The sequence below is a fragment of the Oncorhynchus clarkii genome, chromosome 20 (assembly GCF_045791955.1).
Source record: "Oncorhynchus clarkii lewisi isolate Uvic-CL-2024 chromosome 20, UVic_Ocla_1.0, whole genome shotgun sequence".
Taxonomy (NCBI): domain Eukaryota; kingdom Metazoa; phylum Chordata; class Actinopteri; order Salmoniformes; family Salmonidae; genus Oncorhynchus; species Oncorhynchus clarkii.
Window position 1 is genome coordinate 38,488,312 of NC_092166.1, and position 18,443 is coordinate 38,506,754.

The window sequence follows — 18,443 nt, forward strand, 5'->3', positions numbered from 1 at the left end:
ATGTTAAAGCTGACATGCATTCCTATATAACGTAAAACGTGCAACACAGCATTCCTAACCTAACCCAGAATGTCTGCTGTGTGGTTCGAGCAGTCAACAAGTCCAGCAGTCATTTGAAAGAGTAAGAAAATTTCAGAGAGACAACTCAATGGCGAAATCCATTAACTTCAAGATAACGGAATTCATTGTCCTTGACAGACAACCATTCTCTGTCGTGGGTGACCAAGTGCGCTATTTTTCAGATGTTGCCCTACCGGAGTTACACAGTAACAGCGTCACTGCTATTAGCGTCACGACTGACACTTGGACCAGCGATATCAGCCCCATGGGCATGCGGAGTCTGACAGCACAGTGGGTCATCGAGGATTTCGTACTGAGGAAAGTCATATTGTATGCTCATGAATGTGCTGGTTGTCACACCGCTGCTGCCATTTCAATGGTGTTTGAAAACTTGGAAACATGAACACATTAGTTAGCTCCATTCGAACAACTGACTCGAGAAATAAGCTCATCAACTGTGCCTGCAGCAGATGTGATACCCTCTGTCATGGCACTGAAACGCCTGCTCAACAAAACTGCCGACACAGGCTGTGAACAAGAGCATGGTTCACAGGCTGTGAACTATGCTCGATGCTAGGTACAAGGACCGCTACTTCGATGCAGACAAGAAACAGGGTTTACGTGGAATGTTAGACACAGCTGGACAAGATGGAAACAGACACAGTGACCGTGCGCACCGAGGAAGAGGCCACGGACAGACCGAGCTGAAACTTCACTGCTTGACAAATGATGAAATCCTGGTTGAGACTGAACAAATGAACAATGAAACAGCACAGTGAAAGAAATAGGTTTTGATGATGTTTTACTGGTAATTGGGACATATGTAAATCCTAACAAAATAACTGTTTTGTCAGTGTGGTGTGTGTGTGTGTGTGTGTGTAACCTTTATTTAACTAGGCAAGTCAGTTAAGAACAAATTCTTATTTACAATGACGGCCTACCCCGGTCAAACCCAGACGATGATGGACCAATTGTGTGCCGCGCTACGGGACTCCCAATAATGGCCGGATGTGATACAACCTGGATTCGAACCAGGGACTGTAGTGACGCCTCTTGCACTGAGATGCAGTGCCTTAGGCCGCTGTGTCCATGTGTGTGCGTTAACTATTTAAACTGTACTAGAATGCTTAAAAGGCCGCTAAAAGTTGAAATATCGGTATCGTTTTTTTTTTGGCAAGGAAAATATTGGATATCAAAAATGTCATATTGGTGCATCACTAGTGCCAAGCTTGTAGCGTCATATCCAAGAAGACTCAAAGCCATAATCACTGCCAAAGGTGCTTCAACAAAGTACTGAGTAAAGGGTCTGAATACTTAAGTAAATGGTATATTTCAAAACAATTTAATACATTTTAGGATAAGGCTGGAACGTAACAAGGGAAGGGGTCTGAATACTTTCCGAATGTGCTGTACATATGAAGTGGTTAAAAAACTAACATTATTAAAGGGACCAGTGTTCAATGTACATGGGGCATCAGTCTCGAAGGTGCAGGATTAAGTACTGGGTAGAAACAGTGACTTAAAGTTCAGGGTACTGGTATAGTTCTTTCACTAACCATAAGTAGGTCTGTGTTCAGCTCCTTGAGGTGGTTCAAGCCGTTCATTGGCGGACTGCAGGAGTCATTATCCGACAGGACAATGACATCATCGTCTGGGGACAGGGAACACTTCTCCCTCTTTAAAGCGCTAATCAAAGAAGAAAAGAGTGATTAATTCTACACACAATACCCAATAATGACAAAGAAAAAACAGGTTTTAGAAATGTTTGCTAATTAATAAAAATGAATAAACTGAAATATTACATAAGTATTCAGACCCTTTACTCAGTACTTTGTTGGTGCACCTTTGGCAGCAATAACAGCCTTGAGTCTTCTTGGATATGACGCTACATACTTGGCACTGGTCTTGAGCGCTCTGGAACAGGTTTTCATTACGGATCTCTCTGTACTTTACGCCATTCATCTTTTTCTCTATCATAACTAGTCTCCCACTCCCCGCCAATGATAAACATCCCCACAGCATGATGCTGCCACCACCATGCTTCACCGTAGGGATAGTGCCCGGTTTCCTCCAGACGAGATGTTTGGTATTCAGGCCAGAGTTCAATCTTGTTTTCATCAAACCAGAGAATCTTGTTTCTCATGGTCTGAGAGTCCTTTAGGTGCCTTTTGGCAAACTCCAAGCGGGCTGTCATATGCATCTTACTGAGGAGTGGCTTCCATCAGGCCACTCTACCATAAAGGCCTGATTGGTGGAGTGCTACAGAGATGGTTGTCCTTCTGAAAAGTTCTCCCATCTCCACAGAGGAACTCTGGAGCTCTGTCAGAGTGACCATCGGGTTCTTGGTCACCTCCCTGACCAAGGCCCTTCTCCTCTGATTGCTCAGTTTGGCAGGGCGGCCAGCTCTAGGAAGAGTCTTGTGGGTTCCAAACGTCTTCCATTTTTTTGAATGATGGAGGCACTGTGTTCTTGGGGACCTTCAATGCTGCAGACATGTTTTGTTACCCTTCCCTAGATCTGTGGGAAAGGGCAGTGTGGAGTGCGATAGAGATTGCATCATCTGTGGATCTGTTGGGGCAGTATGTGAATTGGAGTGGGTCTAGAGTTTCCGGGATGATGATGTTGATGTGAGCCATGACCAGCCTTTCAAAGCACTTCATGGCTACCGACGTGAGTGCTACGGGGCAGTGGTCATTTAGGCAGGTTACCTTCGCTTTCTTGAGCACAAGGACTATGGTGGTCTGCTTGAAACAGGTACTATAGACTCGGTCAGGGAGAGGTTGAAAATGTCAGTGAAGACACTTGCCAGTTGGTCTGCGCATGCTCTGAGTACACATCCTGGTAATCCGTCTGGCCCTGCGGTCTTGTGAATGTTAACCTGTTTAAAGGTCTTGCTCACATCGGCTACGGAGAGCGTGATCACACAGTCATCCGGAACAGCTGGTGCTCTCATGCATGCTTTAGTGTTGCTTGCCTAGAAACGAGCATAAAAAATGTATTTAGCTGGTCTGGTAGGCTTGCATCACTGGGCAGCTCGCAGCTGTGTTTCCCTTTGTTGTCCGTAATAGTATGCAAGCCCTGCCACAGCCACCGAGTGTCAGAGCCGGTGTAGTAGGATTCAATCTTATTCCTGTATTGACGCTTTGCCCGTTTGATGGTTTGTCTGAGGGCATAGTGGGATTTCTTATAAGCGGCAGCTCTAGCCTTTAGCTCGATGTAGATATTGCCTGTAATCCATGGCTTCTGGTCGGGATATGTACGTACTGTGGGGACGACGTTGTCAATGCACTTATTGATGAAGCCGGTAACTGAGGTGCTATACTCCTCAATGCCATTGGATAAATCCCGGAACACATTCCAGTCTGTGCTAGCAAAACAGTCCTGTAGCATAGCATCTGCGCCATCTGACCACTTCCATATTGAGCGAGTCACTTGTATTTCTTGCTTTAGTTTTGCTTGTAAGCAGGAATCAGGAGGATAGAATCATGGTCAGATTTGCCAAATGGAGGGTGAGGGAGAGCTTTGTATGCGTCTCTGTTTTTTCCTCTGGTTGCAGATGTGACATGCTGGTAGAAATTAGGTTAAACGGATTTAAGTTTTCCTGCATTAAAGTCCCCGGCCACTAGGAGCACCGCTTCAGGATGAGCATTTTCTTATGGCCTTATACAGCTCGTTGAGTGCGGTCTTAGTGCAAGTATCGGTTTGCGGTGGTAGATCGATGGCTATGAATAATATTGATGAAAACTCTCTTGGTAGATTGTGTAGTCTACAGCTTATCGTGAGGTACTCTACCTCAGGCGAGGAATACCTCAAGACTTATTCCATATTTGACATCGCGCACCAACTGTTATTGACAAATAGACACACACTCCTGCCCCTCGTCTTTCCAGACGAAGCTGCTCTGTCCTGCCGATGCATGGAAAACCTAGCCAGCTCTATATTCTCTGTGTCGTCGTTCAGCCACGACTCGGTGAAACATAAGATATTACAGTTTTTAATGTCCCGTTGGTAGTATAGTCCCGATCGAAGATCATCCACTTTTTATTTTCTAGTGATTGCACATTGGCCAATAGAACGGATGGTAAAGGCGGTTTATCCACTCGCCAATTATTTCCATCATTTCTTCAAGCTGATGACGGGGATTTGGGCCTGGTCTCGGGTAATCCTTCGCGTCAGACTCATTAAAGAAAGAATCTCTGTCCAGTTCGAGGTGAGTAATCGCTGTTCTGATATCCAGAAGCTCTTTTCGGTCATAAGAGACGGTAGCAGCAACATTATGTACAAAATCAGTTACAAACAAAATAGCACTGTTGGTTAGGAGCCCGTAAAACGGCAGCTATCCCCTCCGGCGCCATTATTCATTACGCTGCTGCTACTGTTTATTATCTATCCTGATTGCCTAGTCACTTTTACCCCTACCTACATGTACACACAGTATTACCTCAATTACCTCATAACCCCAGCACATTGACTCAGTACCGGTACTCCTTGTATATTATTGTTATTTTATTATGTTACTATCTTTATTGTTGTTGTTGCAAATTGTCATACATCTTAACTCTGCATTGCTGGGAAAGGGCTCGTAAGTAAGCATTTCATGGTCAATTCTACATCCATTGTATTCTGCAGGTGACAAATCAATTTGATTTGATAAGGAGTAGCAGGGTTTGTATTGGAAGGCTACCAGTTTATATCTGTTGTATGTCCGACCCGGGTCCAGAAGCTTCTGTGGGCTTGCCAGTTGCCGCTAGTCTAATGACATTCTGTTTGAGTTTGATCAGCATCAATGAAATGTGGATTGCTGTAAACATTTATGGATATGAATAACCCAGTTTAGATTGGAAAATGAAAGTTAAATGTAGAGTAAATGATGAACTCGAATGAGACAGATTGTCAATCCTCAGAAGTGGGCATTACAATACGCAGCCTTCTCCTCCCCAGGGCTTAGCACCTTGAGAGTGTGTGTGTGTCGCCCCATTACCACTTCCTGTGGATTAATCACTCATCCAAAGCAGGTCACATGACCCTCCACTCAGGCATCATCATGTGACCCTGCCTCTCACGTCCGTCCCCCTTTCCTTCCACAGTGGAAACCATGGCAACGGCTGGTTGGAACCGGTTTGTGACAACACAGGCTTCATTTTGTGGAGGGGAGTTTTAGGGTTCAGGTGGTGACAGGAGAAATGGAGGGAGGGACAGACACTGGAAGTTTTGAAGGACCGTTTTCTTTTGAAAAACAATATTTTAAAAACTGCACCTCCCCCCCAATAGTAGGTACTCCGTTCAATAAAAGCAATTTAGATAACAATTACAAAATCTTCTTAAAAACATACTCTCACTGATCTCACACTATGCCCCCCCCCACACACCAAACAGGTTTTAAAGACTTGACTTCAGTCAGAACAGAATTCTAAAACTAACTAAGTGCCATCTTGAAACTACTTGAGTAGACCGTGAAACTGACCTCAAGTCAGTTTTGAATGGCATAGAGTAAATGGTACTAGAACTATAGTAAAAGGAGCTGATCTCACATCAGTTTTTAGGATAATAAATAGTGTGGTCTCACCCTCTAGAGGTGCTCATGTCCAGCGCCTGCTCTCTTGTCTGGACCTCAACTTTAATGGTAGCCTTCACCTCCGTTGCCGTCATCATACCACTAGCCACCATCGGTTCAGACTTCACGGTTCTGTTCCGCCCATCAAGAGGCACCTCACTCTTCACCCTGACCTGGTCGCTGTGGTCATTCCTCTCAGTCCAGTTGTCTAAGCTTGGATCTGACCGTTTCGGGGCCCGGTCCCGCTCTGGCTCCTTTGCTGGTTGGGATGGTAACACTAGCGATAATTTTAACTTGGGTAGTTCTGGTGCCTTCTCAGGCATGACCACATGTTTAAATTGGTCTAGGTCATCTTTTGTGGTTTCGGGTTGTGGTTTCGGTTTAGTTGAGCTCTCATCATCCTGGTCTGGAGCTCCAGTCTCTGTCCGGTCTAGTTTGGGCTTCTTGCGGTCAGACTCAGTGGGAGGGACTTCTCTCACTAGCGCCCTCTTCTGACTGCGCGTCTGGCGAACAGCCTCCTCAGACATCCCCCTACAAAGAGACAGAAGAAGACTTGGTCAGACATTCACTTGAATAGACAAAGCTGACAACAATAGACAGTAAAGCATACATACAGCCTTGGACCAGGATGGGTATAGCTGACCTCAAATCAGTTGTAAAACATAAAGTCTCTAGAACTTGGACAGGCATAGCTGACCGTGAATCCCTTTTTAGAGATAAAGCCCAGCTGACCTTGAAGCATTTACTGAGGACAAAGGCAAAACACAACGCCAGATTCAGTCCCTCTCTATTAAGCTCGCTAAGTGGGCTCCCGATGTTGTCCTGTGGAACAGAATGGAGACAGACTTACAGTAGCTAGTTCTTTCTCTCGCTCTCTCCTCTCCCTTGTCTGTCAATGCGACCGATGGCTATGGGATTGGAACACACATGACCACCTTGGTGCCCACTACCCAGATGCTAGCGGGTCTTAATCCCTACCTCCCGTTTACACACACAGCGATAGGGAAACAGACAGACAGAGGAGGTGCCAGGAAACAAGAAGTTGAGAGACTTGACTAGACTGAGACAAGACTAGACTGTCTGTAGGAGATACTCCAAGACTAATCACAGTCATACTAAGAAACAGACAGACAGTAGTGTGAGGAGTTGTGTCCTGCGTCATACATGTGGACTGGGGTCCCACTGCTGTCCTCCATAAATAAACAGAACACTCACTCACTCAGGCCCCTTGTCTGCCCAGTGACGCACAGCAGGAAGCTACGGCTTCGGGAAAAAAACTGCCACATTAACCCTTTCACCACCCTCCTTTTTCCTTTTCTCAGAACAGGGTAGTTATGGCGGCAAATATGCAGCACACACTGCCACACTCATGGCTGTACCTGGGCCACACAAACGCGCTCACACATCTCATCTGATAAAAGAAAGCTGACTCAAGTTGTTTTCAACCTCTCTGACATCACTGAGGCACACATGACCCTTCCCAGGATTCATAGGGAGACACAAAGCACTTTTTCTAAGAACCAGTCTAAACCGGATGGCAAGTGATTTTGTGTGTGTGTGTGTGTGTGTGTGTGAGTGAGAGAGGCTGAAGCAGTTTAACCCTTTGAGGGCCAGAACAGAAACTCAGTTTTTACACTAACAGACGCTTGTATTAGGGATAGGGAGTGAGAGAGGGGGGGGGGGGGGACGAGACGAGAGGAATGGGGAAAGAGGGGGGGGGGGGGGGGGGGGGGGAGGTAGTGTTCCAAAACACACGTCTGCCGGGAAGATGAGGGAAGAAAAAAAAGAGAAGGAGGGAGGAATAAATCGCCCAAAATACTGAAGCACACTCATGTCTGCTGCTGTCAAGACTACAACTCTGGGTAGAACTTTTCTGTAGGCCCTAGGCAGTAGGGCCGACAAGGCACAGGTCTAGGATCAGCTCACCCTCCTCAAATCCTAAACTCATCTATTAGGGCAGAAAACGCAAAACTAACTTTCGATTAGTGTCAAACTCATTTTCGACTGTCTATGAACGTAAGTCCATTATCATTTCTACACCGTTTGGTTTCAGTCATTTTAAAGTATATTTAGTTCATTTCCCACCCCTGGTTTAAAGTCTACTTGATCCTATTGTTACAGTGAAAAGTGCAGTGTCACTGTCTATAGAGTGTAGTGGAAGCTGACCACGTCAGCAGCCGGCCCAAGGGCAGTTCAGCTTTTTAACAGGGAAGGATCTGAATGACGTAATGGCAGACATGTATCAGGTTACATCTCTATGGCAGCTCACACACATCCACCAAGATGATATGTCCATCAGAAAGCTCTCCCCCTTCGCTACACACAGGAAAGAGAAAGGGGGATACCTAGTCAGTTGCACAACTGAATGCATTCAACTGAAAATGTGTCTTCCGCATTTAACCCAACCCCTCTGAATATGAGAGGTGCGGGGGGCTGCCATAATCGACATCCACGTCTTCGGCGCCCGGAAAACAGTGGATTAACTGCTTTGCTCCGGGGCAGAACGACAGATCAATCCAGCAACCCCAACGCTCTAACCACTAGGCTACCAGGTCTACATCGGCATGATCTTTATCATCACCAACATCATCTCCACCATCACCTTTGGAAGTTGACCGCTGGCTCTCTTATACAACAGTTATCAGCCAATAACAACACACAATCAGGCCTCTGCACAATAACCTAATGTAGCAGGTGTCTTCCCCACAGTGACAGTACGTACATACCCAAACCAGAAGCCATGGATTACAGGCAACATCCGCACTGAGCTAAAGGGTAGAGCTGCCGCTTTCAAGGAGAGGGACAACTTGAAAGTGTCTTCACTGACATTTTCAACCTCTCCCTGACCAATTCTGTAATACCAAAATGTTTCAAGCAGACCACCATAATCCCTGTGCCCAAGAACACCAAGGTAACCTGCCTAAATAAACTACTGACCCGTAGCACTCACGTCTGTAGCCAAAAAGTGCTTTGAAAGGCTGGTCATGGCTCACATCAATACCATTATCCCAGAAACCCTAGACCCACTCCAATTAGCACACCACCCCAACAGATCCACAGATGATGCAATCTCTATCGCACTCCACACTGCCCTTTCCCACCTGGACAAAAGGAACACCTATGTGAGAATGCTATTCATTGACTACAGCTCAGCGTTCAACACCATATTGCCCACAAAGCTCATCACTAAGCTAAGGACCCTGGGACTAAACACCTCCCTCTGCAACTGGATCCTGGACTTCCTGATGGGCCGCCCCCAGGTGGTAAGGGTAGGTAACAACAAATCCGCCATGCTGATCCTCAACATGGGTGCCCCTCAGGGATGCGTGCTCAGTCCCCTACTGTACTCCCTGTTCACCCATGGCTACATGGCCAGGCATGACTCTAACATCAATATTAAGTTTGCCGGCTACACAACAGTGGTAGGCCTGATCACCAACAATGATGAGACAGCCTATATGGAGGAGGTCAGAGACCTGGCAGTGTGGTGCCAGGATAGCAACCTCTCCCTCAACGTGATCAAGACAAAGGAGATGATCGTGGACTACTGGAAAAGGAGGGCCGAGCACGCCCCCATTCTCATCAACAGGGCTGTAGTGGAGCAGGTTGAGACCTTCCAAGATACTTGGCGTCGACATCATCAACGAACTACCATGGTCCAAACACACAAAGAAAGTCGAGAAGAGGGCACGACAAAGCCTATTCCCCCTCAGGAGACTGAAAAGATTTGGCATGGGTCCCCTGACCAGATGACTGGTATGGCAACTGCTCGGCCTCCGACCGCAAGGCACTACAGAGGGTAGTGTGTACAGACCAGTACATCACTGGGGCCAAGCTTTCTGCCATCCAGGACCTCTATATCTATATATGCATTGTCATAGGAAGACCACAAAAATTGCCAAAATCTCCAGCCACCCTAGTCTGTTCTCTCTGCTACCAAGTCTAGGTCCAAAAGGCTTCTTAACAGCTTCTACCCCAAAGTTATTTTTCTATTTCCTTCAATTTATTATTTTTAATATATATTTTTTAACTTCAGTTTATATTTTAGTAAATACTTTAACACTTACTTTTCTTAAAACTACATTGTTGGGTAAGAGCTTGTAAGTAATCATTTCACTGTAATGTCACTGTTGTATTCAGCACATGTGACAAATATGTGACAAAGCAAGGCACGTCCAAAAGCAATATGTTTCACCGGGGACTGTAAACAGCGAGGCACATCCAAAAGCAACAGGTTTCACCGGGGACTGTAAACAGCGAGGCACGTCCAAAAGCAATGTTTCACCGGGGACTGTAAACAGCGAGGCACATCCAAAAGCAATATGTTTCACCGGGGACTGTAAACAGCGAGGCACGTCCAAAAGCAACATGTTTCACCGGGGACTGTAAACAGCGAGGCACGTCCAAAAGCAACATGTTTCACCGGGGACTGTAAACAGCGAGGCACGTCCAAAAGCAACATGTTTCACCGGGGACTGTAAACAGCGAGGCACGTCCAAAAGCAACATGTTTCACCGGGGACTGTAAACAGCGAGGCACGTCCAAAAGCAACATGTTTCACCGGGGACTGTAAACAGCGAGGCACGTCCAAAAGCAACATGTTTCACCGGGGACTGTAAACAGCGAGGCACGTCCAAAAGCAGAAGTTACAGGGTTTCTTCCTTTTCCCCTGAAAACCAGACTTTTGCAGATTACGCTGAGGGTGTCTGCACAACCACCACCGACCAATAGGAGTTAACACAGCGTCTCCGTCTGCATCACTGCATCTGTTTGTTCTGTGGTATTTCAGTCCTTTGTCTCCGTGACATCTTGTCCTTCCTGACCAAATTATACTATTTTTGTTTACTCCGCTATTCACCCAATCTCTGTACGTCCCTGTCCAACTAGGCCTAATTGTATACAAGATGTTGAAGATTGTTTTGAGTATCATATCTATATAATTTTGTTCCTGATAACCAAGTATCAACTTTAGGACATCATCAACACACGACATGGAGAAAACAGGAAAACAGGCTACTTGACAGGCTGATTCCAACTATTGGATACAGATGTAGGTATGCTTGCAATGATATTGCTGATTTTCCAAGATCAGATAATCAGCAAAAAAATTAATCTCAGCAGCTGTCATCTGCAGCCACATCAGTCTTCAGCCTGCTGTTTACTCACCAATACAGACCTTAACCCTGGTGGGAAGACATTTTTCAATCCGCACCGCGGGATTCGACCCATCTCAAAGGATCTATGCAGAGCCACACGTTATGATAGCTCTAGAATCATGGTTGGGCCTGGCATTTTGCCAACATAAGGCTCCTCTAAAACACATGTGATCTTTAAAAATTACAGACACACGGGGGGGGGGGGGACTGAAACCCTTCTCTATGTATTAAACCATATGTCTAATCTTCTCTTTCAGACTAGATTTTAGGCCTATAATGACAGACAAAAAGACAGACATTGTTTGTCACATATGAAGACAGTCTTAATAACCCTTTCTGCCTAATTAATCAGCTAACGGATGAGATGGGGTTTTACGTACTGAGTGTGAGCGGCAGATCTTCCAAGTCTTAATGCATCAGCATGCTTCAATGTGCTCGCATACTCCCTTAAAAGACCTTTGCTTGAAAAAAATGAAACACGGTGTAATAGTACTGTTTGTCCATTTTGAGATGCCATTCTTCCTCAAAATAGTCAAAATTAATTTAATATAACTCAAGAAATGTCATCAATTTTGACGTTTCCGCAGAGGAGATCTCAGTCACGCAATTTTACAGCTAACTAAGATGTCTGGTGCAGTATTTCACAATGACATTTTTGTTGTTGCATTAAAACTAGTCACCTCCTTGAATTGATTGAAGAATCCCTACTGTTGACCAATCACAGATGAAAGGGCGTAGACTTTTTAGCTTGCCTCAAGAATAAATGTCATGTGCCCGGATAGCTGAAAAAACCCTTAGCAAAGCCCAAAACGTCACAAAATGTCATCATAATATATGCACAAACTCATTTGGTTGAGAAGCACGAAGACGCCTTTAGTCAGTCCTGTGACTGTATGGGGTCAGGGCCAACACAGAGGAGCCAAAAGTCTGGCCTTTCACCCTAGGCTTTACCCTGTTAAACCTATGTCCAATGGTATGTTGGTAAAAGGTGATAGAGAGAAAATGTATAGTATTTCAATGAGCTGCTTGGATGAGCTACAGTACCTCCCTCTAAGCTACTTCAACATTCTACACTGATAGCTGACGGCTAGGTTTTTCAGAACTGGTAGGTTACTTTATAAACGTAATCTGTTAGAGTTACGATTTACCTGTCCAAAATTGAAATCAGTCATGTAAATTTTGGATTACCCAAACTAAGTTACTTTTAGATTAGTTTCCCTTGAGGAGGCGAAGGTTAGTGTTTTTCATCATCATTCATCACTAGCTTGCACTGCCCCAAGTCATGAAATCTGATTTTTCAAAACCTAACCTTAACCCCACTGCTAACCCTAATGCTTAACCCTAACCTTAAATTGACAACAAAAAGGCTCATTCTTGTTTTCAGAATTTTTACAATATACCCATTATGACTTTGCAGTTGACCCATTTAGAGGAAATCGCTCAGTTCTGGCTTTTTCCTAACGTACAGCTTTCCACTACAGATAAGCCTATTAATACGATTGGGATATTTCTTTACATTAAAAAAAATCGGATTTCCAGTCATTCCAACTAATTGAATACCCCTTGATCTTCAAGAATAGAACTTGGAAATATGGAAACATAGATTGAAGGAGTCAAAAGGCCCTTTAAACAAGACTTATCATTTACGATTCATTTGAAGGATATGCATTATTATTTAGATAAGCGACCATAATATGGGAAGCTCATTTACCTGAGCCATGATTGACCTCTTGAACCCACCCACTCTACTGGGAAGCAAAAGTCAATATGGGGGGGTACTAGCACTGGTTGGAGGCTACACAATTTTCAACCACTACCAACACATTTCATATGATCCTTTACACATAACACACTGATGTACAAAAGGCATTGCATTGTTCCTGAAAGTTGACTTTATATATGAATGAAGACGTGTGGCAAACTACAGGACCCTGGATGTAAAGGAGAACAAAGGAACAAAAATGTGCGTTGAAACGTAAATAAACTATTCTTATGGCAGTGGATCATTTACACTTGGAAGCCACTACATCAAGTTGGAAAATGTACGCTCTATAGATTTCACACGCCAGTAAACGGCTATTGTGACACAAAGCACAAGGAGTGCATGAAATGATGGAATGCCGACGTGGGATGTATGAATGAACAAAGGGCTTGTGGGTGTAAAAGCTATCGATAAATAGATTGTGTGTTACCGGGTTTAATAACTACATGGAATAAATACATTTTGGCAAATGCTGTTTTTTAAAATGATTAACCCCTCCACCAACCCCCTCTTCGGAGGAGAAATATATTTTAGTTTTTTTACAGATTTTTTTGCTACATATACATAAATTGCGTATATGGTACGTTTATATAAAGCAGTCACATAACAATAATACTTTACCAATAATACTGTTTCCCACCTATCACCATAGACCTCAGCTCTCTAACCCAACCCTCAGTCCATCCCACCTATCACCATAGACCTCAGCTCTCTAACCCAACCCTCAGTCCATTCCACCTATCACCATAGACCTCAGCTCTCTTACCCAACCCTCAGTCCATCCCACCTATCACCATAGACCTCAGCTCTCTAACCCAACCCTCAGTCCATCCCACCTATCACCATAGACCTCAGCTCTCTAACCCAACCCTCAGTCCATCCCACCTATCACCATAGACCATCCTCGTTTGGTTTCCATGTGCCATATATTTTTCAATTGTGCAGTGATGTTTTACATAATCTTTCTAAATCGTACAGTATCCACAGATTGTGAAAGATGAAAACCTTTCCTATGAGTATTATTATATTATTTATTGACTGGCTATGGCTTTCCAAATCACCCAACATTGTTATTTGTAAGGTTAATTTTAAGTGCATGTTGTGATTTTTTAACCATTCCTGAACTTGTGACAAGAAACAAGATACAGTTGAAGTCAGAAGATTACATACACTTAGGTTGGAGTCATTAAAACTCGTTTTTCAACTACTACACAAATTCCTTGTTAACAAAGTATGGTTTTGGCAAGTCGTTTAGGACATCTACTTTGTGCAAGACACAAGTCATTTTTCCAACTGTTTACAGAGAATATTTAACTTGTAATTCACTGTATCACAATTCCAGTGGGTCAGAAGTGTACATACACTAAATTGACTGTGCCTTTAAACAACTTGGAAAATTCCAGAAAATTATTTCATGGTTTTAGAAGATTCCGATAGGCTAATTGACATAATTTGAGTCAATTGGAGGTGTACCTCTGGATGTATTTCAAGGCCTACCTTCAAACTCAGTGCCTCTTTGTTTGACATGGGAAAATCAAAAGAAATCAGCCAAGATTTCAGAAAATCAAATTGTAGACCTCAACAAGTCTGGTGAATTTTTTTTTTTTAGTTCACTGTGTTTTCAATTCGTTTTCTATGGGAAACTAGATTTCTGAGGCACCTGGTTAGATGGCTTCCACTAGATGTCAACAGTCTAGAAATTGGTTGATGTTTTTCTTTTGAATAATGAAGAAGTAGCCCTGTTCAGACTGAGTGAGTGTCAAGCCAAGTGGACTCTTTTGTTTGGGGCGCCCGACCTGCAGCTCGCTCCACTTTGATTTTATCCGCTATTGAACACAGTATATTATGTCTTCAATTTTATCGATTATTTACGTTTTAAGATACCTAAAGTTGGATTAGGAAAGTTGTTTGAAATGTTTGGACCAAGTTTAGAGGTAACTTATTAGATCATTTGTAGTCATGTTGGGCGAGTTGGAACCGGTGTTTTTCTGAATCAAATGCGCCAGATAAATGAAAATTTTGGGGATATAACAAAGGAATTTATCGAACAAAAGGACCATTTGTGATGTTTATGGGACATTTTGGAGTGCCAACAGAAGAAGATCTTCAAAGGTAAGGCATTAATTATATCGTAATTTCTGACTTTCGTGTCGCACCTCCCTGGTTGAAAATGATTTGTTATGCGTTTGTATGATGAGGCACTGACCTCAGATAATCGCATGGTTTGCTTTCGCCGTAAAGCCTTTTTGAATTCTGACAAGGTGGCTGGATTAACAAGAAGTTAAGCTTTATTTTGGTCTATTGCACTTGTGATTTTATGAAAGTTAAATATTTCTAATAATTTAATTTGAATTTTGCGCTCTGCAATTTCACCGGATGTTGTCGAAACAGCCGTAACAGGTTATCCTCAATAATGACAAAACTAAAATAATTGTGTTTTCTAAAGCAAGAAATAGACCTCTGAACCTTTCACCTATTACGACATGTCAGGGCAATGAGATTGAAACTGTAAACTCATATATATCTTGGAATTTTAATTGATGACGGCCTCTTTTAAATTGCATATTCAACAACTTACAAAAAAATTTAATCGGAAGTTGGGATTTTATTTTAGCATTGAGATTTATTTTAAACTGCAAAACCCTTACACACCACTGCACTTTATATACCAGGGTTGGCTGGCCTTCTCTAGTCACTCGTAGACTCAGTCACTGGTATACGTTTATTTACAAAGCCATTTGGGTTTAGTACCTTTTTATTTGGGAATTTTTATTGTTCAGAAATGTGGTGGGTACTCTCTTCGTTCGCAGGACTTTATCCTGCTAACTGTTCCAAATGTCCGAACTGAACTTGGTAAAAAGGGCTTTTATGTACTCCGCGCCATCAGCTTGGAACTAGAGGTCGACCGATTAATCGGAATGGCCGATTAATTAGGGCCGATTTCAAGTTTTCATAACAATCGGAAATCGGTATTTTTGGGCGCTGATTTTGACGAATTAAAAAATTGTTTTATTTTTTATTTAACTAGGCAAGTCAGTTAAGAACACATTCTTATTTTCAATGACGGCCTAGGAACGGTGGGTTAACTGCCTTGTTCAGGGGCAGAATGACAGATTTTCAACTTGTCAGCTCGAGGGATCCAATCTTGCAACCTTACAGTTAACTTATCCAACGCTATAACCACCTGCCTCTCGTTGCACTGCACAAGGAGTCTGCCTGTTATGCGAATGCAGTAGAAGCCAAGGTAAGTTGCTAGCTAGAATTAAACTTATCTTATAAAAAACAATCAATCAATCATAATCACTAGTTATGGTTGATGATATTACTAGTTTATCTAGTGTGTCCTGCTTTGCATATAATCGATGCAACGCTGGGGGATGATTTAACAAAAGCGCATTTGCGAGAAAAAAGCACAATCGTTGGACGACTGTACCTAACCATAAACACCAATGCCTTTCTTAAAATCAATACACAGAAGTATATATTTTTAAACCTGCATATTTAGCTAAAAGAAATCCAGGTTAGCAATATTAACCAGGTGAAATTGTGTAACTTCTTTTGCGTTCATTGCACGCAGAGTCAGGGTATATGCAACAGTTTTGGCAGCCTGGCTCATTGCGAACTAATTTGCCAGAATTTTACGTAATTATGACATAACATTGAAGGTTGTGCAATGTAACAAGAATATTTAGACTTAGGGATGCCACCCGTTAGATAAAATACAGAACGGTTCCGTATTTCACTGAAATAATAAACGTTTTGTTTTCGAAATGATAGTTTCCAGATTCGACCATATTAATGACCAAAGGCTCGTATTTCTATGTGTTATTATGTTATAATTAAGTCTATGATTTGATAGAGCAGTCTGACTGAGCGATGGTAGGCAGCAGCAGGCTCGTAAGCATTCATTCAAACAGCACTTTCGTGCGTTTTTCCAGTAGCTCTTTGCAAGCACAGTGCTGTTTATGACTTCAAGCCTATCAGCCTAATGGCTGGTGTAACCGATGTGAAATGGCTAGCTAGTTAGCAGGGTGCGCGCTAATAGCGTTTCAAACGTCACTCGCTCTGAGACTTGGAGTAGTTATTCCCCTTGCTCTGCAAGGGCCGCGGCTTTTGTGGAGCGATGGGTAACGCTGCTTTGAGTATGGCTGTTGTCGATGTGCTGCTGGTTCGAGCCCAGGTAGGGCCAGGAGAGGGACGGAAGCTATACTGTTAAACTGGCAATACTATAGTGCCTATAAGAACATCCAATAGTCAAAGGTATATGAAATACAAATGGTATAGAGAAAAATAGTCCTATATTAACTACAACCTAAAACCTCTTACCTTGAAATATTGAAGTCTCATGTTAAAAGGAACCACCAACTTTCATATGTTCTCATGTTCTGAGCAAAGAACTCAAACGTTAGCTTTCTTACATGCACATATTGCACTTTTACTTCTCCAACACTTTGTTTTTGCATTATTTAAACCAAATTGAACGTGTTTCATTATTTATTTGAGGCTAAATGGATTTTTATTGATGTATTATATTAAGTTAAAATAAGTGTTCATTCAGTATTGTTGTAACTGTTATATTTACAAATACATAAAAAAAAATATATAATAATAAAATCGGACGATTAATCGGTATCGGCTTTTTGGGTCCTCCAATAATAGGTATCGGCGTTGAAAAATCATAATCGGTCGACATTTACTTGGAACGCCTTACAAAATACTTTTAAACTGGAAGAACTTGTCCCGATTGGTGTTTTTAAATCATTGATGAAGGATTTGAGGCTGATTCCCTGACCTGTCAAAGTTTTTAAATTTGCTGTTTTATTGTTATACTCTTGTGAATTTTATAGTTTTTTTTACTAGATTACCTGTAGTTTTTCATGTTGTCTGTCTGTAATTGTGTAATGACTTGGTGCTGCCTATCATGGCCAGGATGCTCTTGAAAAAGAGATTTCAAATCTCAATGAGCCCTTCCTGGTTAAATAAAAGGTTAAATAAATTAAAAAATGTTTGAAAAAAATACGGCTTCATAAATCCGTTCAAACTCTATTGTCGGATGCTGACAAGGGTGGGGATCAAATGGATTGGTTTGACCCAAAAATGATAAGGTTTGTTGAATTTATGGATAAATGGGTTGGTGATGCAAAATCTCTGGTGACTGAACATCACCCTGAAATAGATGCCGATGACAGTGCGTCACAAAACTCGAGGAGATCCTCAAAGGCTTCCTCCACAACTTCAAGTAGGATAAGAGCTGCTCTATTGGCCAAGGCAGAAGCACTCAGAAGCAGAAATGCAAGCCCATCTAATGCCAAAGTAAAAGTTCTGGAAGAACATGAAGATTCCTTACAAATGGGACCAAAGACACAAAAGGATTTGCATGAATTTATATCATGAGGAGTTCAGAATAATGAGGCCTCTTAGAACCCTGGAAAAGGTAAATCTGTCTTCTGTGGAGAACACCAGAGGAGGATGAAATGTACAATAGTCCTCGCCTGAACCCAAAGCGCAGTCAAGATGTATGGCCTAGGAGTAGCCACCAGCATATATCATCATGGCCAACAGGTGGCACCAATATGCCAAACAATTTATATAATGTATATATTTGCTGCTGTTCTACACAGACAAAGCAAAGTGACTGAACACATTGTCAAGCAGCAAAGGTTGTCACTACTTCCTGTCAGAGAAATTCCAGTCATTCATAAGAGCCTTTGAGCACAGTATAGACAGTAAAGCTGACAGGAGTCAAGACAAGATTTATTTCTTACAAATGGTCAAGCAAGAGAACTAGTCTGCAGCTGTCATCATATGGAAGCTGGGGTGGGTTACAGGGAAGCTAGAAGGCTATTAGAACAGCATTTTGGAAGTGAAATGATCATATCTACTGCTTACATGGAGAATTGGGCTGGTCTGC

At 42.8% G+C, this 18,443-nt stretch overlaps 1 protein-coding gene across 10 annotated transcripts in view; it reads right to left on the bottom strand.

The window, feature by feature from the left end:
- The window catches only part of LOC139376332 (transcriptional repressor p66 alpha-like), a 59,612-nt gene that overhangs the window by 26,114 nt on the left and 15,055 nt on the right, over positions 1 to 18,443 (bottom strand). For 9 of the 10 annotated variants that reach the window (XM_071118738.1, XM_071118739.1, XM_071118732.1 and 6 more), the window contains 2 exons: positions 5,627 to 6,145; positions 1,617 to 1,746 (listed from right to left, as the gene is read on the bottom strand). In XM_071118738.1, coding sequence (XP_070974839.1) covers positions 1,617 to 1,746; positions 5,627 to 6,141 — 645 coding nt within the window. In that variant the 5' untranslated portion in view covers positions 6,142 to 6,145. Of the gene's footprint in view, positions 1 to 1,616; positions 1,747 to 5,626; positions 6,146 to 6,464; positions 6,815 to 18,443 lie in introns of those variants that run through there. The other variant, XM_071118737.1, reaches the window with a different exon arrangement.